Source organism: Heptranchias perlo, chromosome 4 (genome assembly GCF_035084215.1).
Source record: "Heptranchias perlo isolate sHepPer1 chromosome 4, sHepPer1.hap1, whole genome shotgun sequence".
In the NCBI taxonomy this organism is placed as follows: Eukaryota; Metazoa; Chordata; class Chondrichthyes; order Hexanchiformes; family Hexanchidae; genus Heptranchias; species Heptranchias perlo.
Window position 1 is genome coordinate 22,490,948 of NC_090328.1, and position 26,794 is coordinate 22,517,741.

A 26,794-nucleotide genomic window follows, 5' to 3' on the forward strand; every position below is an offset into this window, starting at 1 on the left:
TCTGCAGTGGCCCCCCACAACAATCGAGAACCCCCCCCGAATCTCTGACGCCCCCCCCCCCCCCCCCGCGGCCCCCAAACGATCGCAGCCCACTGCCCCCCCCCCCCCCCCCCCCCCAGCAAACAATTGCGGACCCTGCAATGACCCCCGATTTTCCCCCTCCCAACGATCGCGGATTCCCATGATGACCCCTGATACCTCCCCCCATGACTGACTCCCCACCCCATGCCCCCGGCGCCCCCCTGGGCCCAGCCGATCCCCCCCCCCCCCGCCCAAACATGCCCACCATGCCCCCCCTCCTCCCCAATCCATACAAACAAAGACTTAGCTGAATACGTCCTCTCCCTGGCTGCTCTCCCGTCCGACTGAGACCAGCCTGTCAATCAGGCCAGTCAGTTGGACGGCAAACTGAATAGAAAAAAATAAGATGGCCTTACATCAAAATTGTAAGGACGTCAGGGAAGCCCGTGCTTCCAGGTTTCCCGTCCGCAATTTGACCCCCCCCCCCCCCCCCCCCCCACCGGCCCTTTGTATCCTCCTCACAGCTTACTTTCCCACCTACCTTCGTATCATCAGCAAACTTGCATACGTTACACTCGGTCCCTTCATCTAAGTCATTAATATAGATTGTAAATAGCTAAGGCCAAGCACTGATCCTTGCGGAACCCCACTAGTTACAACCTGAAAATGACCCATTTATCCCTACTCTCTTTCTCTGTCCGTTAACCAATCCTCTATCCATGTTAATATATTTCCCCCAACCCCTTATCTTGTGTAACAACCTTTTATGTGGCACCTTATCAAATGCCTTTTGGAAATCCAAATATACTACATCCACTGGTTCCCCTTTATCTACCCTGCTACTTACATCCTCAAAGAACTCTAATAAATTTGTTAAACACGATTTCCCTTTCATAAAACCATGTTGACTCTGCCTAATCATATTATGACTTTCTAAGTGGCATGTTACCACTTCCTTAATAGTGGATTCCAGCATTTTCCCGACAACTGATGTCAGACTAACTGACCTGTAGTTCCCTGTTTTCTCTCTCCCTCCTTTCTTGAATAGCGGGGTTACATTTGCTACCTTCCAATCCTCTGGGACCGTTCTGGAACCGAGGGAATTTTGGAAGATCATAACCAATGCATCTGCTAGCTCTGCAGCCACCTCTTTTAGAACCCTAGGATGCAGGCCAACAGGTCCAGGGGATTTGTCGGCTTTTAGTCCCATTAGTTTCTCCAGTACTTTTTCTCTTCTCATACTAATTGCTTTAAGTTCCTCAATCTCATTGGCCCATTGGTTTCCCACTATTTCTGGAATGCTTTTTGTGTCTTCTACTGTGAAGACAAATACAAAATATTCGTTTAACATTTCTGCCATTTCCTTATTCACCATTATAATTTCTCCTGCTTCTCTCTTTACATACTTGCAGAAGCTTTTACAATCCATTTTTATATTTCTTGCTAGTTTACTCTCATTTTGTCTTCTTTCTTTTTATCAATTTTTTGGTCATTGTTTGCTGGTTTCTAAAACTCTCCCAATCCTCAGGCTTACTACTATTCTTCGCAACATTATAAGCGTCTTTTAATCTAATGCTATCCTTAACTTCTTCAATTAGCCACGGATGGATCACTTTTCCTGTGGAGTTTTTATTTCTCAATGGAATGTATATTCAGTGAGAATTTTGAAATATTTCTTTAAATGTTTGCCACTGCTTATCGACTGTCATACCTTTTAATCTAATTTCCCAATCTACCTTAGTCAACTCACCCCTCATACCTATGTAATTGGCTTTATTTAAGTTTAAGACTCTAGTTTTGGACTTAAGTATGTCACTCTCAATCTCAATGTGAAATTTTATCATATTATGATCACTCTTCCCCAGAGGATCCTTTACTATGAGATTACTAGTTAACCCTGTCTCATTACCACAAGACAAATCTAAATCCACGATGGATTTTTCTCGGAAACTGTCTCGAATGCATTCCATGGTCTCGTCCTCCAGACTACCTTTGCCAATTTTATTTGCCTAGTCTATATGCCGATTAAAGTCCCCCACGATTATTTCATTATCTTTGTTACACGCTCCTAGTATTTCATGATTAATACTCTGACCAACAGTACAGCTACTGTCAGGGGACCTATAAACTTCTGCCACCAATGTTTTCTGCCTCTTGTTATTTCTTATCTCCACCCATACTGATTCTACTTCCTGATCTTCCAAGACAAGATCCTTTCTCACTCCTGTCCTCATGTCATCCTTTATTATCAGGGCTACTCCAACCCCCACCCCCAACCTCCTTTTCCATTCTGCTTGTCTTTCCAAAACATCAAGTACACTGGAATATTTAGTTCCCAACCTTGGTCACCTTGTAATCACGTCTCTGTAATGGCTATTAGATCAAACCCATTCATCTCTATTTGTGCCACTAATTCTTCTATCTTGTTACGAATGCGTCATGCATTCAGATAAAGAGCCTTTAATTTTAACTTCTTACCTGCCTTGACTTTATTCGTTGATGCACCATTTCCATTAAACTCTCTGTCCCTCACTGTCACACTCTGCTTGTCTTTACCCAGATTGCTAAACTGCTCTATTGCCTTGTCTTTCTCTTTAGATTTCTAAATTTGCCCTCACCTGATCCCTTCGCCCCCCCCCCATCCCCCTTTTTAGTTTAAAGCCCGAGTTATTCAATTCACCAGGACATTGGTCCCAGCCCAGTTTAAGTGGAGCATGTCCCAACGGAACAGCTCCCTCTTTCCCCAGTACTGGTGCCAATGCCCCATGAATCGAAACCCCTGTCTCCCACACCACTCTTTGAGCCACGCATTTAGCTCTCTCATCCCTTTGACCCTATGCTGTAGGGGGTGGGGGGAGGTCGGCGATCATAGCAGGTGGGGAGAGAGGCCACGATTGGCGGGGAGGGGCCGAGGGGAGCACTCCTGCTCCTCCAGGCCCACAAGGAGTGCTCAAAAAGGCATTTACCTTGTGGAGTCGGCAGCTCCCGCCTCCCTTCCATTGTCGTGTTTCCCGACACCTGGGAAACCCATGCAGCAGCAGTCAATCTTAAATCAGGCTCCCAATTGTACAGTGGGAGCCCGATTTAAATATGTTAATGAAGTGTCCCACCTCTCCACAGGGGACACTCGGACCCTCCCCCCGATATCCACTTCCGTCTTTAAAAAAAAGCGGTGGCTGCGTGCACAGCGGGTTAGGGTCGCATTCCCCATATTTAAGCCTTTAAACCACCCGGGCCCTCTCCCGCCCGTCGTGGAGGGGTTAATGTCGAGGCCAAGGTGTATACACTCACTTGCAGCTCCACATGAATGTGAGATGTGTAGGATTTGTGACCCGGTATAAATCTCTTCAGTTGTCATCCTGTGCTGATGGTGCTACAAACTTCCATGGTGACGTGATCCCTCAGTCTCTGTGCTGGGATTCGCACACATACGTTGTGCTGTTTTTCCTTTGACTGTAGATGGTTCTTGTTCATCATGGGAAAATGGAAAATTATAAATCAGGGTGTGTCACAACATCTCCATAATCACGTCAGTAATACAAATACTATGTACACATGTGTGTATGTGTGTAAATGCTGTTTCAAACTGTATAATATGTAGTCATCGTTTCAAACAAGAGATCAAATCTACGTGGATAATATTTTACTTTTCTATTACGGTAGTAGTTTTCAACATTATGACTACACAGTACTTCCATAAGAAAACACTTAGATTAGGAAGATCCTTGCCAGAATCAGTAGTGGAGGCTGCTGCAGATCATTTCAAGCTGAAGAGATGCACCACCCTCTTCTCAATTACAGAAAGCACTTTGAGCCCCTGGGGCCCTGTTTGGTGTGCTATTTTGGCTTGGCAATGGAATACTATTTTCGATGGTTTCTTTGACATCATTGAATCCTGCGTGGACTTCATGCCAGGTCCTTTTTAATTTTTGGAGGTTCTGTACAGCACTCATGCAGTCACTCCGCCCCCCCACCCCACCCCACCCACACCCCCGCCTCAATAGTAGTAAACTGAGAAATTCTTGCCAGTTCATTTCCAGAAATCACTGGAGAATGGGATCTTCACTTTTTTTTTAAAAAGCCGGAAGTAATATTTTTCAAATTTCCACCATCAGGTCCACGTCTCGTTGGGAAAATCTTGCTGCTTGCCTTTTTTTAAAAAAAAGCAGATCCAACTTTCTGCTGATTTTTTTTTGGCATTGTAACTGTGCAGGAGGTCAAAGGCTTCATTTTGTTTTTTTTTTAACCAGGAGTTAGTTGTGATTTTTGTTGCTGCCTTCAATTAACTATTAAGCATATAAACTTAAAGGGCGGTCGGTGGGATGTTCTAAACATACTGCCAGAAAATTGGCAAATACCTGTCCTAAATTAAAAGAAAACATTTAATACAAATCATACTCCCAAATTAACACTCTCAGTTTGAATGGAAGCATGTCCACCCTCTCCCCTCTTCAGAAGGAATTCCCCATCCTGCGCCTTAGACTACATTTCAACAGAAAAGTAGCCTTCCCACCCACCCCACTTCCTTCGCTTTCTCAAGAAGATGCTTTTAACAAATTTGAAATCTATTTGAATCTTACTATTGTGTATTGTATACTATATGAATTTGAATCTTACTATTGTATATTTTTATATTTGTTGTATAGGAGCCATCACTGCTCCCAGTAAGGTTCCCGATCACTCTTTGTTTGATTTTTTTTTTCCCTGTGTCTAATAAATTTGCAGAAAAACACTTAATTTTAATCAATATGTCAAGATATTTTTCACATTGCAGTGGATGAACTAACTATGATTGATTAATTTTTCACAAGAGACTTGCTATATAGTGCAGTGCAAAGGATAGAATTGCATCTGTTCCAGTTTTCCCCCTTGTGTTTCATTTTCTTATAGCACTGAATGATTTTCTGAGCCGGAAAACAGCTGAACTGAAACTGAGAGCTTTTGGAGATTGCAAACTTTAGGGCAGTTGTGTCAGTTGTTAACAGCCAGCACGTCGTTATTGCTTCTATTTCTGCTGCTATTACAGATGAATTTAATTACTTTGCAGTGTCAGGAGTCTATTACAGCTGTTACATGAGCTGACCCCCTGCTTTCCACATCTTGACAGACTTTAAAAAAAGAAAGCTGATTAGAAAGGCAGACTACCAGCAGTGCTTTAGCATCGAAAAGCAAATTACAACTCTGTTTACGATCCACGTCGGGCCACCCTAAGATATCCAGTTTTATGTGTAAATACACTAATTCTGATTATAGCTCTTGGATGCTGGCCAGGTTAGCAACGGGCCTGAGGGTAGTACATTAAAACTGCGGAGCTTGACGGAATCAGTGCGTCTGACATAAGACAGCTCCTTGATTAGCATGGGACTGGGTGGCTGACTCGTTTCCTGCCCTTCAATAGCTGTTCACTGTATTCAGAAGCAGGGAGCCATTCATCAGCAAAGCAGTCACAGCAACAGAGCAGACTCGACTCTACGCCTAACGAAATTGAAAGCTAAACATTTGGAACCACTTGCAGTCCAGCCTTTCTCGTCCATGCCGAAGTGGAAGCCAGTCTCTGAGAAATTGGTGAGGAAAGTGAAAGAAAATCCAGTTATGACGTTGGGCCTTCATTAGTTGTATATCTCCCAGGAATAGATTGCTTCACAGATACATGCAGGAGCTATGTTTCTCAACTGCACGCACACGCACACACACACACACACACACACGTTCCCTCCGTGTGGAAGCAGCTGCAGGGTTTTGAATTGAAGATTGGTTTCTGATTTATGTATTCTGCTCATCCTTTATCATTGATTGGATTTTGCTATCTGTACAAAACCACTTTCGCTGTCATCAAAGCATTATTCTAATCCTGTGACAGCGGGGATTGACGTTGCATCCCTTCAGTTCCTGGGTGTACTGTTTGGGTCAAAACCCAAGGCTGGGTTTATAATTTGTTTGGGCCTTTTGTGTTCTGGCTCACAGTTCGCCAAGTACTCCTATGCTGAATCGAGCTATTGTCTGGGATCCTGGGGCTTTCACGCTGCAAATCGCTGCCTGTTCTTTGGCTGAGAAGCCACATTATGTGCCTTTTTTTATGTGAAGCTGGAAACTATAAGCAGTGGTGATTTTAAATGAAGTGTAATGCATTGTGGGATGTGTGTAAAATTGGATCAGTCAAGGCATAGGAGCAGACCTGCAGTTCGCTATGTGGAGGAGGCAGTGCCAGAATGTTTGCTAATTCTTTCAGCACGTTGGCTTATTTCTAATCTAATAGAGCACAGCAAGAGATATGGAGCCTGACTCACGTTGCTAGAGGATTAGACTGCATGTAGCCTCCAAATGAAGAAAACACGGAGTACAACCTTACGGCGGGCTTGGCCTAGCTCGGATTTTTCAGACCGGGCCTCAGACCGCATCAGGTCCCGCAGCGAGAAGGACTACCGCTTGCACAAGCGTTTTCCACCGGCTTTTATTTCTTCTGCATCACGGGGATATCTGACTTCAGGTTTGTGGGATATTTTGCTGCTTTTGGGTGGGAGCAGTAGAGGTTTTGTCACAATGCTTTTGTTACTCAGTGAGTTATATTGATACGCATGAGTGATAACATAAATGAATCTGATTAACGTTAACAAAAGCATATAACCTCCATTTTGACTTCTAGTAAGATCCACATTGTAATTATTTTGGAAGATTACAATCATACATTAGCCAAAGTGTAACAGTTAATTATGGATGTATTATTTTTACAGAGATGCAATAAGTAATTGAGATCATCGAATTTGTTGCCAAGGCAGCACGTCTGTGCTCTGTGGATTTTGAGGATTTTACATTAATTGTTTATTAACAAAGGCTTCAGTTTCTTTGTCATTCTAAGAATTAATGAGAAACCTACTGAAGGGCGCTGATCGCAGCCCCTCCCACCCTTCATTCATGTGTTTTTCTGCGAGGAGGTTTTACACAGCATCCACATTTGATACTTTAGTTTAGAATTACAGATTCTGGAACTGATCTGTCAGCAACTGAAAATCCTTTATTTTGAAACAGTAGGTACATTTGAGGGAATTATGGGCTAGTAGTTGATGCTGTTAAACTGTTTACATTTATAGTTTTATAAATTATAATATCTTCAGCAAATCATAAAATAAGTGGCTACCAAATGCAACTATCTTTTATGTTGCCGTGTTTCTCTTTGATTTGCCACTTGAACTGAACTGTTGAATTTAAATATTGCAATTGAGGGTGCTTTCACACTACAACTGTAGTGTCAGCGTAAAGCGGTTTTGGTTTACGCCAAGTCTGTGCATATGCAACCTGAATCCGGAGTCAGTCCCTGACCTGACAACAGAGCGAATTGGACTGAGACTCCGCAGAGGAGAAAATCTCATTCTCCTTCACTTCGGAATCAATCCAAGCCTTCACACCTGATTTTCACTACGCAAGTTTAATGTCGGTACAAAGCTGAACCTGCTTCGTGTCGATGCTGAATTTGTAGTGTGAATGCACTGGAATTGTAAACCACAGTTATAGAAAATATGAAAAATCTTGTGAAGCTACCTCTAATAGCTGAAATGATATGCGTTTGGTAAAAAACTTAATTGTAGATCAAAGTCCAGTTTATAATATGTGTCTTCTGCGTTCAGCTGAAATTTGTAGATGCTTTTATCTTCATGGGAAGTTTGCAAACTTCATGGAGTAACTTTGTGCCATGAGTCTTGATCGGCATAGAGGGTAAGCTGGAGACCTGCTCTCAGACTACTGTCAGTCCCACTGTATAGCAGCTGGTGGAAGATGGGTGAGAGCAGCCTGGAATGACTGGTCTTCCGATTATCCCTGTCTCCCTGTGGAGAAATATTCAGCCTCCATTCAGTAACTTCTCATGGAAGTATGGTTGAGATCAGGAACTAGCTGTGCAGGGAATTGAGGAGTGAGCCTTGATGCTAAGACGTCATGGTGTAGTGTAGTGGAACTCCAGTTTGTTGTTCCAACATGCTGACCCTGGATGACCACACATTTCTATTAAATGTATTGCACCAATGGTAAAGATACTTTGTACCAGCAAGCTATAATTTTTGTTTTAAAAAGTGGACAGAGCTTTTGACTCACATATGAGAGCAGCATCTTAAAAAAAACTTCCCTATGCTTAGTTTAAGATGACCCAATTTCACATCATAAAAACGTAAGTCTGTGACTGAAACCAATAGTGAAGTGTGCAAATCTACTTTTTAAGAAGGTGGTGAGGCTGGTTTGACAGAACTATTCTGTTTTAGTATTTGGGCTTCTCCGGTGTTTCTGGGAGCAAGTCCCAAGTATTTTCAAAGGAAGTGGCGAATGTAATTGATGGTTTTGGCAGCTGCAGGAAACCTATATTTGTGTTTTGCTTCTGTTGCTATAGTGGTCACATAGGAATGTTTTTGAAAATCCCCCAGAATTTTGTCCACATGCATGATTTGATCTGCAATAATAACATGCATAAGTACTTTATTCATGGCATATGTGCTTGCTTGCTGCAAATATTAAAATTTGGAATCTGGGTAGTGCAATAATTTTCAATTACATTTCCTTTAAGAATTATATACCATTAAACTAGAATACATTCTGCCCATATTTCTCCTATGAAAAAATGCATTTGTGTAATATTCAGCAGGGAATAAAAGTATACAAAGGGCTCTATTTTTCTCTTTTGGTGGCTTTCATAAGTTCTGAAGAAAAAGTTCAGCTCAATGTCACCTGGTTGTATCCAAGAATAATTCTGACATTTTCACTTCACTTGCAGTTCTGGCCCACATTAACATTCAAATTAGAGTATAATGAGGAAGAGGTGCAGCATGGCCTCAGTTATGGCTGTAATTCTCAGTGTCCACGAGAGTAAATATGTACAGGATCCTTCTCTTTGGTAAATATAATTTTTCCCTAGTTTGTATTTATCACCATAACTCTGCTGACATTGTGTGGGTAACTGTTGTCCTGATAGGGGTGGAACTTGAAAATAACACATTATGCATATGCAAGTCTTTCTCTGTCCTTTGGGTGCTAATTTACTTAAATAGTAGTTCACGGTTAGTAGCTGTTTGTTTTCATTTATTTCACCAACGTACCCCCTACTGCCCTCTCTCCCTTCAACCATCACCAGTGCTGTGCAAGATAACATGCACTGCGGAAAGAAGAGGGTAAATTTAACCAGATGTTCTAGCAGACACAAATTATCAATTTGCCTCTTCATCCAGGGTAAGATCGCTTTATGGCAACACAGACAGCACCAATGCCCAGACGCAAGGGGGAAAAATGGGCCCAGACTGTTTATTTTCACAGTTTTAACCTCTGACCCTCACCATCCTGAACTGCTGCTGTACCAAGCAATGAGCAAACAGAGCACTAAGGGCAGAGAGTTAATTGCTTCATGTACTTACTGTGAAATTCACTTCATCTAGCAGCTGACATTTTTACCTAATGATCAATATTCTTGCTATAAAAATATGAATGTACTCAGGCATGGCTAAGTAATCATTATTTCATTTCCTTAAGGAAGCTACTTTCTTCACAGGAAACCTATAGGAAGTGATCTTGTTAAAAAGCCTGCTGTGATTTAAGATAAATATGTTCTTTTGTCACACACTACCAAGTATGTGGGAGGATCCTGTAGTGAGTAAGTTGTTTTCCATTTGTGCAATTAATCTTAGTTTGATTACTTTTAAGGTTGTCAGAATCTCTTCAAAATTAAAATGCATTGGAAAGGGAAGACCGCTGTTCAGTCATGAGTGATCAAGTCAGCTGGTGGACTTGATAAGGCAGGTAACAGAATGCAAGCTGTCAGTTGCCATAAATCTATGGTGTATCTTTAGAGCACTAAATATCCTAGACCAGTCTGTGGATATAAAGGTGAACTACGTTCAGGATAGTATTAATGTTGTACATGCAGTGGTATAGTTAAGGCTTGAAAATTCCTCGACTGGTGAATATTACTTTGAGTAATGTTACTGCCAATGTCGTATTGATTTATGACCTCTCGAAGGTTTTTAGTGACAAATGGATTCAGGAATCGTATGAAGCGTATGTTGCTGATGATGGATATTAATCTCATCTTGAAACATCTCTATAAGATTTTTTTTATTACTATGTTTAAAATGTTACTGAATCTCAAGATGGCTTTATTGCTCCTGCACATAAGCACAATCTGTCCAGGATCGTTACATCCCAAGATTCAGAAAGCCTAATGCAGTGTTTTTAAATGTAAATTTTAATTGACTTCCCCCACAATTATTGATAATTTGAAGAAAAAAAATTGCACCAGGTTTCTTAAATGTTGGAAAACCGTGTAACCTGGCTGTGCATAACCAGTTTCCATAGTGAGAAAAAAACGACTGATGATCCCGTCATTTAGCATAATTTGCCAAATGGTTTTAATTGCATTGAACTAACAATTTATTCTAGTTGGCTTTTCCAAAATAAAATAAAAAACCTCCTCAATTTTCATTCCTCCTCTTCTGAAGGAACTGAATCAGGTGCAGCTCCCTGGTACATTTCCCAAAGAGCCACGTTCCATAGAAGTGATTCTGTGATCCAGCGCTCCCAGTGGGAAGCACCAGATCACGGAATCATTCCTTGTGGGGCTTTGGAATGTCAGAAGGCAATTTTATCATAGGCCCATCACAGCACAGCCCAATCCTGTTCTCACCCAATGTCCATATATGTGAACTTTCCAACAAAGGTCATTGGATAGCAATCAGGAGCCCAGACAGATTTGCCTAGTTTAGAGTACTGAGGCCATTGCATCATCCTACCACTACCCTGACTGAAGATCGAATCTAGGACCTACTGGCCTGTATGAGTTACTGCTACACTGTTTGGTGCTTTTAAACATTAGACTATCAAGGAGCTCAACTATCTAACTTACTTTGTGTTAGAAAATTTTCCAGAATAAGTTTAATCAGTGGTATGGCTAAACATTCAAGTGCAGACCTGAAGCACTTCTATAGAAGGTGGCAGCCAATGTTTATGTCCAAGACATTGGGCCAGAATTTGCAGGAAAATAACATCAAAGCTAATGACGCTCGCCGTTATTTGTGTACAAATGGTACAGCAACTTCAGGCAAGGGGCAGATGCGTGGTTAAAAGTGGATATCCAATAGTTGCTGTTCGAGTTGCGCTGCTCCACCATTAGCTTCGCGAAAACAGCAACTCGCTGTCTGCCTCACCAATGAAATGCGTTGAATAGGATGAAATTGCTGTATTTGTGCAGTAGATACGAACTAAACTCGCCACAGGAAGTTAAGTCTCGTCATTTCAGATCTAAGTACCCTTTTAACAATGTGATAATTGTTACTTACTGCCAATCAACCCCTCTGGTGCTGAAAATGAACTATTACAAATGTGGAGTCTCATTCCTTTTGTTGGAGATTTTAAAAAAGACAAATTAAATTTTTTTTTAACTTTTCCTTTCTGTCTCTTTTTTTCTGTCTCTTGATCCAATCTTTCGTTCCCTCTCTTTATTTATCTTTCTGTGCCTGTTTTGACATTGAATTCACCCACTCTAATTTACTTTCTTCTCAGTCATTGCGCTGTTTATTTCTCAATCCTTCAATCTGATTGGTTAAGTGTAAGGAATCTTACAACACCAGGTTATAGTCCAACAGTTTTATTTGAAAATCACAAGCTTTCGGAGGCTTTCTCCTTCGTCACTCACCTGACGAAGGAGAAAGCCTCCGAAAGCTTGTGATTTTCAAATAAAACCGTTGGACTATAACCTGGTGTTGTAAGATTCCTTATATTTGTCCACCCCAGTCCATCACCGGCATCTCCACATCATGATTGGTTAAGGAGATACATAGTTGCTTGCCCAGATGCCCTGTTTCCCTCGCTACACCGTTACCAACTCACACTTTCAGCAACTTGTTATGCAAAAAATTTTAAAACCTAAATATGTAAGGGCAAGACTAACTAATGGCAGACGTCGTTATATGCCCTACTACAGCAAAATTATGGCCCATCATATTTATTAAACTTGTATACCGGGAATGTCCTATGAGGTTCTCCCGATCAGCTGCCATAACTTCGCCAGAAGATCAGCAGAAACCTCGTTTACATGGCGTATCCCGGGTAGTAAGAGGAAAGGTGGGGCCGATTGGCGAACAAAAAGGAGATCTACTCATGGAGACAGAGGGCATGACTGAGGTACCAAATGAGTACTTTGCATCTGTCTTTCTATAACAAGGAAGAAGATGCTGCCAAAGTCACAGTGAAAGGGGAGGTAGTTGAGATACTGGATGGGCTAAACATTGATGAAGAGGAGGTACTAGAAAGACTGGCTATACTTAAAGTAGATGAGTCACCTGGATGGGATACATCCTAGGTTGCTGAGGGAAGTAAGGGTGGAAATTGCAGAGTTGCTGGCCTTAATCTTCCAATCCTCCTTAAATATGGGGGTGGTGCTAGAGGACTGGAGAACTGCAAATGTTGCACCCTTGTTCAAAAAAGAGTGTAAGGATAAACCCAGCAATTATAAGCCAGTCAGTTTAACCTCAGTGGTAGGGAAGCTTTTAGAAATGATAATCCGGGACAAAATTAATAGTCACTTGGACAAATATGGATTAATAAAGGAAATCCAGCACTGATTTGTTTTAGGCAAATCTAGTGCAACTAACTTGATTGAGTTTTTTGATGAGGTAACAGAGAGGGTTGATGAGGGCAATGTGGTTGATGTGTATATGGACTTCCAAACGGCGTTTGATAAAGTGCCACATAATAGGCTTATCAGCAAAATTGAAACCCATGGAATAAAAGGGGAAGCGGCAGCATGGATACAAAATTGGCTAAGTGACAGGAAATAGAGAGTAGTGGTGAATGGTTGTTTTTCGGACTGGAGGAAGGTATACAGTGGTGTTCCCCAGAGGTCGGTACTAGGATTACTGCTTTTTTTGATATATATTAATGATTTGGACTTGGGTGTACAAGGCACAATTCCAAAATTTACAGATGTCAAAAAACTTGGAAGCGTAGTAAACAGTGAGGATGATAGTAATAGACTTCAAGAGGACATAGACAGGCTGGTGGTATGGGTGGACACATGGCAGATGAAATTTAACGCAGAGAAGTGGGAAGTGATACATTTTGGCAGGAAGAATGAGGAGAGGCAATATAAACTCTGTTCCTGCACCCCCAATTCTAAAGGGGGTGCAGGAACAGAGAGACCTGGGAGTATATGTGCATTATTCTTTGAAGGTGGCAGGACAGGTTGAAAAAGCAGTTTAAAAAAGCATACGGGATGCTGGGCTTTATAAATAGAGGCAGAAAGGAGGTTATAAAAGCAAGGAGGTTATGAAGAACCTTTCTTTATAAAACACTGGTTTAGCCACAACTGGAGTATTGTGTCCAGTTCTGGACACTGCACTTTAGGGGGTGTGTGAAGGCCTTAGAGAAGTTGCAGAAGAGATTTACTAGAATGGTTCCAGGGATGAGGGACTTCAGTTACGTGGATAGACTGGAGAAGCTGGGATTGTTCTCCTTAGAGCAGAGAAGGTTAAGAGGAGATTTGATAGACGTGTTCAAAATCATGAGGGGTTTAGATGAAGTAAATAAAGAGAAACTGTTCTCATTGGCGGAAGGGTTGAGAACCAGAGGGCACTGATTTAATGTGATTGGCAAAAGAACCAAAAGCGACATGAGGAATAATTTTTTTACGCAGCAAGTAGTTATGATTTGAAATGCACTGCCTGAAAGGGAGGTGGAAACAGATTTAATTGTGACTTTTGAAAAGGAATTGGATAAATACTTTAAAGGATAAAGTTTGCAGGGCTATGGGGAAAAAGCGGGGAAATGGGACTAACTGGATTGTTCTTTTAAAGAGCGGGCACAGGCTCGATGGGCCAAATGGCCTCCTTCTGTACTGTAACCATTCTATGATTCCATACATTGATTATTCTTTGTGTGAAGAAGAATTTCCTGATATCAATCTTAAATTTGCCCCTTCAACACCTTCAAGAAAGATGAGAAGATAATTGAAGGGAAATTGACATACTAGGGGGCTGTGAGTATTCACAAAAGTATGCCCTAAAAAGAGTCACCAGCTTCAGTATAGAAGAGGGGGAGAAGATCTAGTATCACCACATGCACAACAGAGCTGATATTCAGCTGGGTGCAATGAATTTTTGTGTGAAAGTTGAACAGTATTTTCCCTTCAATTTAAAATGCAAATCAGGCCGGCTGCAGTAAAGTGATTATTTTTTGTCCAATATATTATCTATAGAGACTTAACATGGAATTGCTTTTAGGAGAATAGCTAAGCCTTGTGCTAATAAAGAAATAATAGGTTTTCAAAATAATTTATACCTATTGATTAAATGTCAGTCTGGTAAAGATCTAGTTTACTATGGCACAACACTGGGGAAAAAGGAAACACAAAAGCTGTAACCACTTCCCTGACTGCTGTTCAGGGTAAAAAATAATAGGCCTGAAATTTGTTTTCATAATATATTGTACAGTAAATTGTAACATCATTGTCAGGACATGTTGCAGAAAGCTTGGGCAGTGGAGTTACCAAATCTACAAGCGTTAGTATTCTGCTTAAGGCTGAAGGATTAAGAAGAAGAATTCTTGTTTCCAAGGGCAACAATGCGTCTACACAGTCAGTCACATTGTTCAATTCTGAACTCAGGAGTACTTCTGCGCACTAAATTAGCAAAATATAATTCAGAATGCTTTGCAACGGTGAATTTAAAAAGTTTTTGTCGCATGGATGTGTATTTCCCCCCTCATTTTCTCTCTCTCTCTCATATATAATTAAATTACATAATATATAGTCTACTCTTAGTTTGAAATCAATTTTTCACTTTTTTTTAACATTGCCAATTTAATTAGTCACGGGATTTAACGGCACAGAAGGAGGCATTCAGCCCATCAGTACTGGCTCTCTGAAGGAGTGCCCCACTTAATTCTTTTTCATTTTCCCTTTCCTTTCCTTATACCCTTTTCAGTTTTTCTTTTTCAAGTATTTATCCATTTTCCTTTTAAAAGATATTATGTATTCTGCTTCCACCATGATGGGTACTTTGTAGTTTAATTTAAAAATAATTCTAGGCATTGCACCCAGTTGTGACTGCTAAGTAGACAAAATCATGAAACAGGAATTGTGCACTAGATGCAAAAATTTTAATATAATTGATGTATATTAAAAATAATGCTTCTGAAAGTCTGCTTCCTTTTTCCTTCAGTTGACATAAATTGAAGTACATTTTTTTGTAATTATTTAGGTAAGGTTATTTCAATACAAAACTGGCTTGAGAACAAAAGTTTGGTTTTATAAGAATAAGACAGAATTTACAAAGCAAGCTGTTTATTTAACTAGTTAAATGCATATGCTAACTAGAAAGAACTTGTTGTGGAGATGCCGGTGATGGACTGGGGTTGACAAATGTAAGGAATCTTACAACACAGGTTATAGTCCAACAGTTTTATTTGAAAATCACAAGCTTTCGGAGGCTTTCTCCTTCGTCAGGTGAAGCGTCACCTGACGAAGGAGAAAGCCTCCGAAAGCTTGTGATTTTCAAATAAAACTGTTGGACTATAACCTGGTGTTGTAAGATTCCTTACATTAGAAAGAACTTGCATTTCTATAGCGTGTTTAACGGCCTCAGAACATCCCAAAGCACTTTACAACCAACAAAGTACTTTTGAGGTGTAGTCACTGTTGTAATGTAAGAATAAAACTGAATAAACAACGGTTGATCTGTGTTCATGGGATCTAGGGGAACAAGGGATCTTGGGGTACAGATTCACAAATCATTATAAGTAGCAGCACTGGTTAAATAAAGCCATAAAAAGTGCAAACAAGCACTGGGGTTAATTTCTAGAGGAATAGAATTCAAACGCAGAGATGTTATGTTAAACTTATCTAGAACCTTGGTTAGACCACACTTGGAGTATTGTGCACAGTTCTGGTCTCCATATTACACAAAGGATATAGAAGCACTGGAGAAAGTGCAAAAAAGATTTACAGGGATAATACCAGAACTAAGAGGGTACAACTATCAGGAAAGACTGAATAGGCTGTGGCTCTTTTCTTAAGAAAAGAGGAGACTGAGAGGTGACCTGCTAGAGGTCTTCAAAATTATGAAGGGGTTCGATAGGGTAGACGCAGAGAGGATGTTTTCACTTGTGGGGGAGTCCAAAACCATGGGCCATAAATACAAGATAGTAACTAATAAGTAAAATAAGGAATTCAGGAGAAACTTCTTTTCTCAAGAGAGTGGTGAAAATGTGGAACTCGCTACCACATGGAGTGGTTGGGGCAAATAGCATAGATGCCTTTAAGGGGAAGCTAGGTAAGTACATGAGGGAGAAAGAAATAGAAGGATATGTTGATGGGGTTAGATGAAGTAAAGTAGAAGGAGGCTCGTTTGGCGCATAAACAATGGCATAGACCTGTTGGGCTGAATGGCCTGTTTCTGTGCTGTAAAATTCTATGTAATTCCATGTGATGTCTTGAAACGTTGGATATAAGCAGCACAATCAGCAGACCCATTTAAAGTACAGCTGTTAATCCAGATTTGCAGCAAATCTTCAGTGCATTTCGAGCTTATTTACTTGTTTGTAGTTTGGAGCTAAAACTCCCATCTCTTGATACCAGATTTAAAATCAGTTGTGCATCCTGGAGATTATCATTAGGCTGGGTAAATGCCTAATCCAAAATTTCCTGTGATTTTTACGGGGAAATAAGTGCCTGTGTTGTGTTAGTAATTCAATACCATGGTTTTATATTGGTTTTCAGTTGCTAACTCTGATAGAGTGGGTTTTGTACAGCCAATGGCAACATCAAGATAAACTTGTCAGCTTTTGTATTTAAAAACTATTTTTAAGACAAAGACCTATTTTTTTCCCCAATGTCTTTCTGAAAGCCGTTCATCTTTCTTAGTTCCAGGGGCAGCAGTATGTTTTGGCAATGAAATAATTCTAAACGCCAGAGAGTATAGGCCCATTATACTCAATCTCTCCTCATGGGACAACCTTCTCATCCCAGGAATCAATCTAGTGTACCTTTGTTAAACCACCTCTAAAGCATGTATATCCTTCCTTAGGTAAGGGGACCAAAACTGTACACAGTACTCCGGATGTGATCTCATCAAAGCCCTGTACAATTGCAGCAAGACCTCCTTACTCTTGTACAACAATCCCCTTGCAATAAAGGCCAACATACGATTTGCCTTCCTAATTGCTTACTGTATCTGCAAGTTAACTTTCTGTATTTCGTGTGCAAGGACACCAAAATCCCTCTGAGCACCAACATTTAATAGTTTTTCATCATTTAAAAAATATTCTGTTTTTCTGTTCTTCCTACCAAAGTGAATAACCTCACATTTCCCCACATTATACTCCATCTGCCACCTTCTTGCCCACTCACTCAACCTGTCTATTTCCATTTGCAGCCTCTTTGCATCCTCCTCACAGCTTATTTTCCCACCTAGCTTTGTATCGTCAGCAAACTTGGATACATTACACTCAGGCCCTTCATCTAAGTCATTGATATATATTGTAAATAGCTGAGGCCCAAGCACTGATCCTTGCAGCATCCCACTAGTTACAGCCTGCCAACCTGAAAATGACTCGTTTATTCCTACTCTCTGTTTTCTGTCCGTTAACCAATCCTCTATCCATGCTAATATATTAACCCCAACCCCATGAGCCCTTATCTTGTGTAACAACCTCTTGTATGTCACCTTATCGAATGCCTTTTGAAAATCCAAATACAATACACTTGAATCATACCAAATGTTCATCTAGACTCCATTGCAAAGTAAAGTTGGCAGCATAAACCACCTACTCTAATAGCATTGGCTGTGTTTTTTATGATGATATGATGATATGATGCCTGTATCATGGAAGTACAAACAGAAACACTATTATGGACACCTTAGTACTGGTGCTTATTTAGGGCAGATTCCTGGAAACCAGTGTCCATGAAATTTGGTTCCCTTAACCAGGCCGCAGAATTGTAGAATAAAACAAAAAACCTAAATACTGCAGATGCTGGAAAACTAATAAAAACAGAAAATGCTGAAAACACTCAGCAGGTCTGTCAGCATCTGTGGAGAGAGAATAGACGAATTAAGCTTCAAGTATAGACCCTTCATCGGAACATGGGCAAGAGAATACAATTCTGCCCAGCATTCGTGAGCCAGCTCCTAGTCTTTTCGCTGTTAAATCTATTTTTTGTAGCCTGTCAGCAGACTTGGTGTACGCATCTGCCACTGGTCTCTGGAAAACAGGTTTAATGGCACAAACGCTGGGAGCCAGCTCATGGATGCTGGGCTTCCACAATTCAAACCAAACAAACAATATAAAAGCAGTTGCAAATGCTTGCCATTGACAGCACTCCTTCATTGTAAAAGTGCCTAAAATTAGTTTCTGATCTCGCTGCACTAACTCCAGACAACAAAGGACACCAGGGAAGTTACTTGACCTCTGTTTAATATTCCAGAAAGCTGTTCCATTCATATGCAAACTTAATTTGTGTTTTGGGAATACCAATGACCATAGGCCATAAGTAGCATAGGTTGTAGAGCACCAGGACCCCAGTATAAAGCAGTCCTGCAATATACTGGGGTCCTGGTGCTCTACAACCTATGCTACTTGCATTGCAGGATATACGACGCAGCACAGGCAACAACAAAAAAAACAACTGGTTTAAAAAGGCCCATTTACTTTATAAGAATGTAGCCGGTAGCAAACAAGGGGTGTTTCAAGGGCAGTGTCAGCCACCTCAAAAATTGTCCAGTTAATATGCTCAGATAGAAAAGAAGACCCATAATAACATCGTTAAGCTGGGCGCATGCACTGAAAATGGTTCTCCGTATTCCCAGTCAGAATGACATGGACCTACAGAGAGCAGTATTGTGATGTAGCAGCAGTTGGGCAGAGCAGCGCATGGTATAGCCCTTAACTGGTCAGCGAAGTAAAATCTGCTGAAGTTTGATTTTGTTGCTACGTTCCTTCCCCTGTGTTGGGGAAAGGTTTTTCTATATTCTTGCACTGTTGGCCTGTACCAGGCAAATGAGCAGTCAGAAAATGTTGACACCCTTTGGAACTCACATCATCGGAGGTGACTACTTATGTTTGCTGCTGATGTCACTTCAGTGCAGGCAAGAACCACAGTGCGGAAATTTCTTGGGAGATCTGGGTTCCCGCCCACTCGAGCCTTTGAGCTCTGACCCTGCTGGAGTTTGTGTTGTCAGTGAACTGGCAGCTAATTAGCACGGGGCAGGTAGAAGCAAGCGCCACTTTAAGTGTATCTCTGGTGAATCTGGGTTTCACCCCAAATTTCGATTCTCCTCCACCGCAACGCCATCTGAATTCAGTCACCCAGGGGGGCCGGAATGTCCACACTCTTGTCTTTTAATGGCTTTTGCCATAATGTTTCGAAGCACAGCCTTGTCTATTGTGCCAGCCTCTTCAAAAAGGATACAAAATGTTCTGCGGATTTCCGCAATTCCCAGACTCTCTATGGATGCGCTGAAGCTCAGAATCTGCAAGGCAGTCTATAAATACAGCCAATTACACTGTTTCCACAATATCCTTTGTGCCATATAAATATCTAAAATTGTTAAAATCACAGTTGAGAGGTCAGCTAGCAATTATTCTGTAGCTGATATGATTGTACACTGCAACGAAGCAAACACTTGTGGTATCATTTTTGCCAAATACAGGGCAGTACTGAAGCCATTCTCCTTTTGAGACCAAGGGGGTAATTTTAACCCCCAAGTACAGGTGGATTGGGGGCAGGTGGGGGTTTAAAGTAGCAACTTTTTGGAGCGGGACCGCATCCCGGCTCCAATGCGCCCACTTCCGGGTTTAAACCAGGCACGTTAGGATGCGAGCGCACAACAGAAACCCAGAAGTCCCATCCCCACGTAAAGCCAGCGGGCCGATATTTAAAGGGCCTATTCAGGTAGTTGAAACACTTTAGGTACTTAACTTTTTGTGGATTCTGCAACAGAAATGGATTTAACTACTCCTGAACGTGTCTCCTGTGGCTTCTGAAACACGCCATTGAAATGGAGGCGAGTTACAGCCAAAGCTCATTTGAACCTTTAAACCAGTGATTGACACATCCCAAGGAAGGTGAGGTATTGCAGCTGGGCACTCACTTCTCTCAGACAAATGTTTGGCTGGGAGTTCTTTGTATTTAGACTGAGATTTTATTGTTGAGACTGAGAATTCTTATGTTCAAACAAATTTACCTACATTTTGGAGCCCCTCAAACTGACGAGATCAGGATAGGGGTCGCAATGGATCACAGTACATCTGAGGAGGAGTAAAATGAAAATGGGGAACCCATCGCCAGAGCAGCTGTGCACATTGCTGCACATGATGCCAGGGATGCTCCTGCTGCTCACCTCTTCTGCCACCTCGAGCCAAGCATTTTTGGTTACAGGGCCAGGTTTCTTCCTGCTATCCATTGGAAAAATTACCTCCCTCCTGGCTCTCACTGCAGCCAGCAGTACATCCAGCGAGGCATCATTAAATCTAGGGGCAGCCTTTGCTTTCCTAGACTCCATTTCTCCTTTCTCCTTCAAAATCCATTCTTGGACTGGCCCTTTAAATAGTGGGCTTTTAATCACGTCATTCAGGTGCGCAGCTTGGAGACGCGAAACCTGGAAGCAAAGGTAATTGGGTGCTTTCGTGATACAATCGCAGATATAAACACGCTCACTTGGCCTCTGGGTTCTCCACACGCAAATCCACCCACCCGCTGACTTCCTGCTGCCATGCTAAAATCATGCCCCAAGTTTCAGAATGTATTGGTGTATCTCCAATCTTATAAAAGGATTGCAACATGGATACTGAACTTACTACCTTAATTGTTAGGTTTTAGTGACTTGAGCTCTGTGACATTGGGTAATGAACCCATCATATGCCAACATATCCTGAGCTACTTTTACATTGGCCTTGTTTTAGTTCAGAATTAAGCCAGCTTCTTGTGTTTACACTGTTAAATCTGAGTCTCTTATGACAGAATCGTAGATCCATGAAAAACTAGCAGCCTGCAACCTGAAAGTAGGTTTTCTAGGATTTGCTAAGGCCAGCAGCCAGGGTCTGGCCACTAGCCTTAGTAAATCCTGGCAACTTCACTTTTGTCTCCCAAAATCTAAATTATAACAAAGCCAGTATAAATCCAGCCCTGGATTGATCTGTACTGTCTGGTTTTGTTAACTGCCGCTTGGTATCCTGATAAATTCCAAGAAACTGGTTTTAATTCAAATACAAAATCATTCAAGTGTTGGTTGTTTTTAAAATACATTGACTTGCAATTTCAACATTGTAATTTTTCTCTGAAAATAAACAGATCAAAGTGCCTGTTAAACACTCAAACTGCAGTTTTGCTTGAAATTTAAAAAAAACTTTCTCACCAATTTCTCTCGCCTCCCCTCTTGTCCTGACAGTGTTGACTCTTGCTGCACTATGGTTCCACACACAGCAGTAGTCTTCTAGTACTCCAGCCCTCCAGTATTGTATACTTGCTGTGAGTGTCAGCTTGGTTCAGTGGCAAGACTGTTAACATCTAAATCAGAAGTCTCTGAGTGCAAGCCCTACTCCAGGACTTGAGCACATAATCCAGTGTGGCACTGAGGGAGTGCTGCCTTGTAGGAGGTGCTGTCTTTCAGATGGGATGTTAAACCAAAGCCCCATCTACCCATTCAAGTGGATCTAAACGATCCCATGGCACAAGCAGGGGAACTATCCTGGTGTCCTGGCCAACGTTTATCCCTCAACCAACACCACTAAAAACAGATGCTTTTTGTGGAACTTTGCGGTGAAATTGGCTGCTGTATTTGCCTGCACAACAACAGTGATTACATTTCAAATAATTTGTAGTTGTGAGGCACTTTGGACATGCTGAGAACTTGAAAAGCACTATATAAATGCAACTTCTTTTCTCCTCACCCAAATGTTTATTATCATAACTATTCAACTGTTATGGGGTTGATGGCAGGGGGAGGGGGAAATCACAGCCAAGCCCAATCTTATTCTCACTTGCACACTTCCAGCATGGGGTCACTGGATCGTGATCTGAAACGAGAGTCTTGGCTGGTTTTCCCCTCCCCTACTGCCAACCTGGGCTCAAATCAGCCAACTGACCACAGACCAGGAATCGAACATGGGATCTTGCTGATCTGTATAGCTTAGCTACTCACTAGATAAACTCATTGCGGGAGTGGATATGCTGGGGAGTGGAGAGGGCCTGAGCCAGAGAGCAGAAACAGAACTGAGCACAGAGACAGGAAGGGGAACAGTTTGGAGTGCACAACTCGTATAAAACAGATGGCACAAAAAGGATGAACTGTGAATTGCCCAGAGTTTCAAAATGTTAAATTTTGAGAGGTTTCAAAATCACAAAGCTTTCAGAAAATATTGCAAGCGGTCAATGTCACGAGCCTGTGATAAAATGGGATAAATAATTAAAATTAAAATGGGCAGAGTTGCTGGAACTGTTATATAACAGTCATTCATTGTGTGCCTACAACTGATCATTTCACTGGCCATAAGTCAAATAGCAAAAATGGTAATTCATATGTGAAATAGCACTTAAAGCTGGACTAACACATTATAACTTCTCTGAGAAACATAATGAAGGAAGTCTACTGTACCTGCCAAAAAACTTTCAAATCAAATCTGTTTTTAAGGTATTTTATTTTCTGTGGTGGGGATTGAAAGTGGAAAAAGTACGTTTGATTTACAAATGGTTCTGATTTCTATTCTGCTCTACTAACTTTTGGCTCAGAGTCTGTGATTGGCAGTGACTAGCAGAACAGGCCAGAGGTCAATCATTTTTAAATTAAAAAAAACACTATTCCCACCCTCACTTCCCACTACAGAAAACATATATGCTGAAAATAGATTGGAAGTGTGATTTCTGGAAGGCTGCCATATTTGATAATGAGAAAAATCAAATTGTGAGGAAATCTGATTTAACAGTTACCACCATGGTTCAGGATTAAGTTAAGGTTTCCAGAAATTTTGTGTCAGAGAGATTTTCCGATCAAATGATCAAAAAAGTCATCTATGTGCGGAACCACAAGAGATGGGTGAGATCCTAAATGAATATTTCACATCGGTATTTACGGTTGAGAAAGGCAAGGATGTTAGGGAACTTGGGGAAATAAATAGGGATGTCTTGAGGAGTGTACATATTACAGAGAGGGAGGTGCTGGAAGTCTTAACGCGCATCAAGGTAGATAAATCTCTGGGACCTGATGAAATGTATTCCAGGACGTTATGGGAGGTTAGGGAGGAAATTGCGGGTCCCCTAGCAGAGATAGTTGAATCATCGACAACTACAGATGAGGTGCCTGAAGATTGGAGGGTAGCAAATGTTGTGCCTTTGTTTAAGAAGGGCGGCAGGGAAAAGCCTGGGAACTACAGACCGGTGAGCCTGACATCTGTAGTGGGTAAGTTGTTTGAGGGTATTCTGAGAGACAGGATCTACAGGCATTTGGAGAGGCAGGGACTGATTAGGAACAGTCAGCATGGTTTTGTGAGAGGAAAATCATGTCTCACGAATTTGATTGAGTTTTTTGAAGGGGTAACCAAGAAGATAGATGAGGGCTGTGCAGTAGACGTGGTCTACATGGACTTTAGCAAAGCCTTTGACAAGGTACCGCATGGTAGGTTGTTACATAAGGTTAAATCTCACGGGATCCAAGGTGAGGTAGCCAATTGGATACAAAATTGGATTGACGACAGAAGACAGAGGGTGGTTGTAGAGGGTTGTTTTTCAAATTGGAGGCCTGTGACCAGCGGTGTGCCTCAGGGATCGGTGCTGGGTCCGCTGTTATTTGTTATTTATATTAATGATTTGGATGAGAATTTAGGAGGCATGGTTAGTAAGTTTGCAGATGACACCAAGATTGGTGGCATTGTGGACAGTGAAGAAGGTTATCTAGGATTGCAACGGGATCTTGATAAATTGGGCCAGTGGGCCAATGAATGGCAGATGGAGTTTAATTTAGATAAATGTGAGGTGATGCATTTTGGTAGATCGAATCGGGCCAGGACCTACTCCGTTAATGGTAGGGCGTTGGGGAGAGTTATAGAACAAAGAGATCTAGGAGTACAGGTTCATAGCTCCTTGAAAGTGGAGTCACAGGTGGATAGGGTGGTGAAGAAGGCATTCAGCATGCTTGGTTTCATTGGTCAGAACATTGAATACAGGAGTTGGGATGTCTTGTTGAAGTTGTACAAGACATTAGTAAGGCCACACTTGGAATACTGTGTACAGTTCTGGTCACCCTATTATAGAAAGGATATTATTAAACTAGAAAGAGTGCAGAAAAGATTTACTAGGATGCTACCGGGACTTGATGGTTTGACTTATAGGGTGAGGTTAGATAGACTGAGACTTTTTTCCCTGGAGAGAGGGAGGTTTAGGGGTGATCTTATAGAAGTCTATAAAATAATGAGGGGCATAGATAAGGTAGATAGTCAAAATCTTTTCCCAAAGGTAGGGCAGTCTATAACGAGGGGGCATAGATTTAAGGTGAGAGGGGAGAGATACAAAAGGGTCCAGAGGGGCAATTTTTTCACTCAAAGGGTGGTGAGTGTCTGGAACGAGCTGCCAGAGGCAGTAGTGGAGGCAGGTACAATTTTGTCTTTTAAAAAGCATTTGGACAGTTACATGGGTAAGATGGGTATAGAGGGATATGGGCCAAGTGCAGGCAATTGGAACTAGCTTGGTGGTATAAACTGGGCGACATGGACATGTTGGGCCGAAGGGCCTGTTTCCATGTTGTAAACTTCTATGATTCTATTCTATGAAAATGTGTGGTTTTACTTCCACCAGGCATCACAATTAATTAACTCCAACTGTTGCATATAAGACCGAGTTTTGTTCTGTTTTATACTTTCTCCTTTTCCCTGCCCTCCACCTCTCTAACCATTTTTCATTCCCCTTTTCTTTCTCTCCAATTTTACCCTTCTCTTGATGAACCATTTTTTTCCCATTGCTCTCCAGTGAGAGACTATGGGAGATGAATTGGTTTGTTCCCGTTTTGCACACTGCATGGGCCAGAAGAGGTTAGCCCGAGGACCACCTGAAATTGGCCTTGAGCCTCATCTTAATATTGTGGGTGAGCTGCTGTCGTCGGTAGCGGCTCCAGAGGCAGCTCGCCAATCTGGTGCACTTTTATCTCAGGTCGCCTGCCTTGCGAGCAGCAACCCCAAAGTATGTCCTGTGAGGGAGAGGAGGAGGAGAACGGGAGGGGGCCTTGCTGCCCCCAGTACTCCTGCTCCTCCCAGTGCCACATTAAAGTAATGATTATAGAAATTACCTTTTTTAATGGTAGCCTCCAGCGATCCCTTTAAGAGCCGCTGGTTACGCCCCGTGTCGACCAGGTAATCCTGAGCGCAGCAAGTCCAAAGCCTCATCTGCTCAGGACAAACAAATTTCCGGGATATGTCTTAAAACAGGTGTTAGGCCCTTTATTAACATATTCAAGGATATTTAAGGCCTGTTCACCAGGGGTGCCTCTACAGTGCCTGAACCAATATGGCATTGGTCGTGTTTCTGACACACTTCAGGCATGTGAGGTTGGCCCCCTAAAGTGGACCTTCGTGTGCCCATTTTCCCAGTGGAAAATGGGCGCAATGAGGAGCAATTTCACCCCCTATGGGCCCTGCAGTTTTAAAGAGAACACTTCCATTTACTCAATGAACAAGGATAGCCCTGCCTTTCAGAAAATTCTCTTACTGGAGAACAAGCGAGAGAAACAAAGAGAAAAAGTCTGACTGCGAATTTAGGAATTATTGGTGCAGTCTGTGCAGGCAAAAACAAGTGCTTTTTTTAACCCTGGAATCAGATCATCCTGAACCATCAAGATGGTGAGAATGTAAAGTTCGCTACCACGTGGAGTGGTTGAGGCGAATAGCATAGACGCATTTAAGGGGAAGCTAGATAAGTAATGAGGAGCAAAGGAATATGTCGATCAGGTGCGATGAAGTAAATAGAGTGGAAGAAAGCTCGTGTGGAGCATAAACACCAACATAGGGCCGAATGGCCTCTTTCTGTGCTGTAAATTCTGTGTAATTCTATGTAATCAGGATGCTCAAGATGTTTGGGACTGGTGGGATGAACCATACAGTTTTTTCTAATCCTGTCTATTCCTATGTCCCTAAGTATGATGGTTCAGTGCCACATCACATGGTGCACTTAACTACTGAGCCATCAGAGAAGCATACATCCTGACATTAAGTCGCAGCGATGTTTACCAGAAAATACCAGTCCTGTCAACTATACACGTTGTCAATTATAACAAACAACTGCACCAGTAACTATAAACATGTTTTGTGTATCCGACATTTCTGCTTCGCTCTGTAGGACAACCTTACTGCCGTTTCATGCTGTGGTTTGATGCGTGAGGAAAATAATTTCTGTAAAAGTGGTACTTTCCTTGAGTTGCACAGATTTGCAGCTTGATAGAAAACAGCTTACACTGAGTGTTGAGTGCATTTCCTAAAAAGAGGGAATTTAACTTCTCATTTAGTACTATATTACCCGGTTGTAAACATCCCATTTGCCTTGTTTAGTTTTACAGTTTTCACATAATAGTGTAATTTGTGGTTGGGAATGACCTTGTCAGTTTTGTAATAACACGCTGTTGAAAGCTGTTGCCTGGCAAAATAGTCTGACCATTCATGAAGTTTGTACACTGAAAATCCTGATTCTCAGTCACCCCTCTCCCGCCTATTGATAATCTGCCTTTGAGATATCCCCCTCAAAGTACATACACTTTGACCAATCCCTTATCTC

At 41.7% G+C, this 26,794-nt stretch overlaps 1 protein-coding gene across 3 annotated transcripts in view; it reads left to right on the forward strand.

Annotated features, from left to right (window-relative positions):
• LOC137320766 (storkhead-box protein 2-like) overlaps nucleotides 1-26,794 on the forward strand; it is a 241,839-nt gene that overhangs the window by 148,438 nt on the left and 66,607 nt on the right. The window contains exon 1 of one of the 3 annotated variants that reach the window (XM_067982557.1): nucleotides 5,420-6,508. The exons of the other annotated variants lie outside the window; for them this stretch is intronic. Within the exon in view, the coding sequence (XP_067838658.1) occupies nucleotides 6,343-6,508 (166 nt within the window). The 5' untranslated portion in view covers nucleotides 5,420-6,342. Of the gene's footprint in view, nucleotides 1-5,419; nucleotides 6,509-26,794 lie in introns of those variants that run through there. 3 annotated transcript variants of the gene reach the window in all.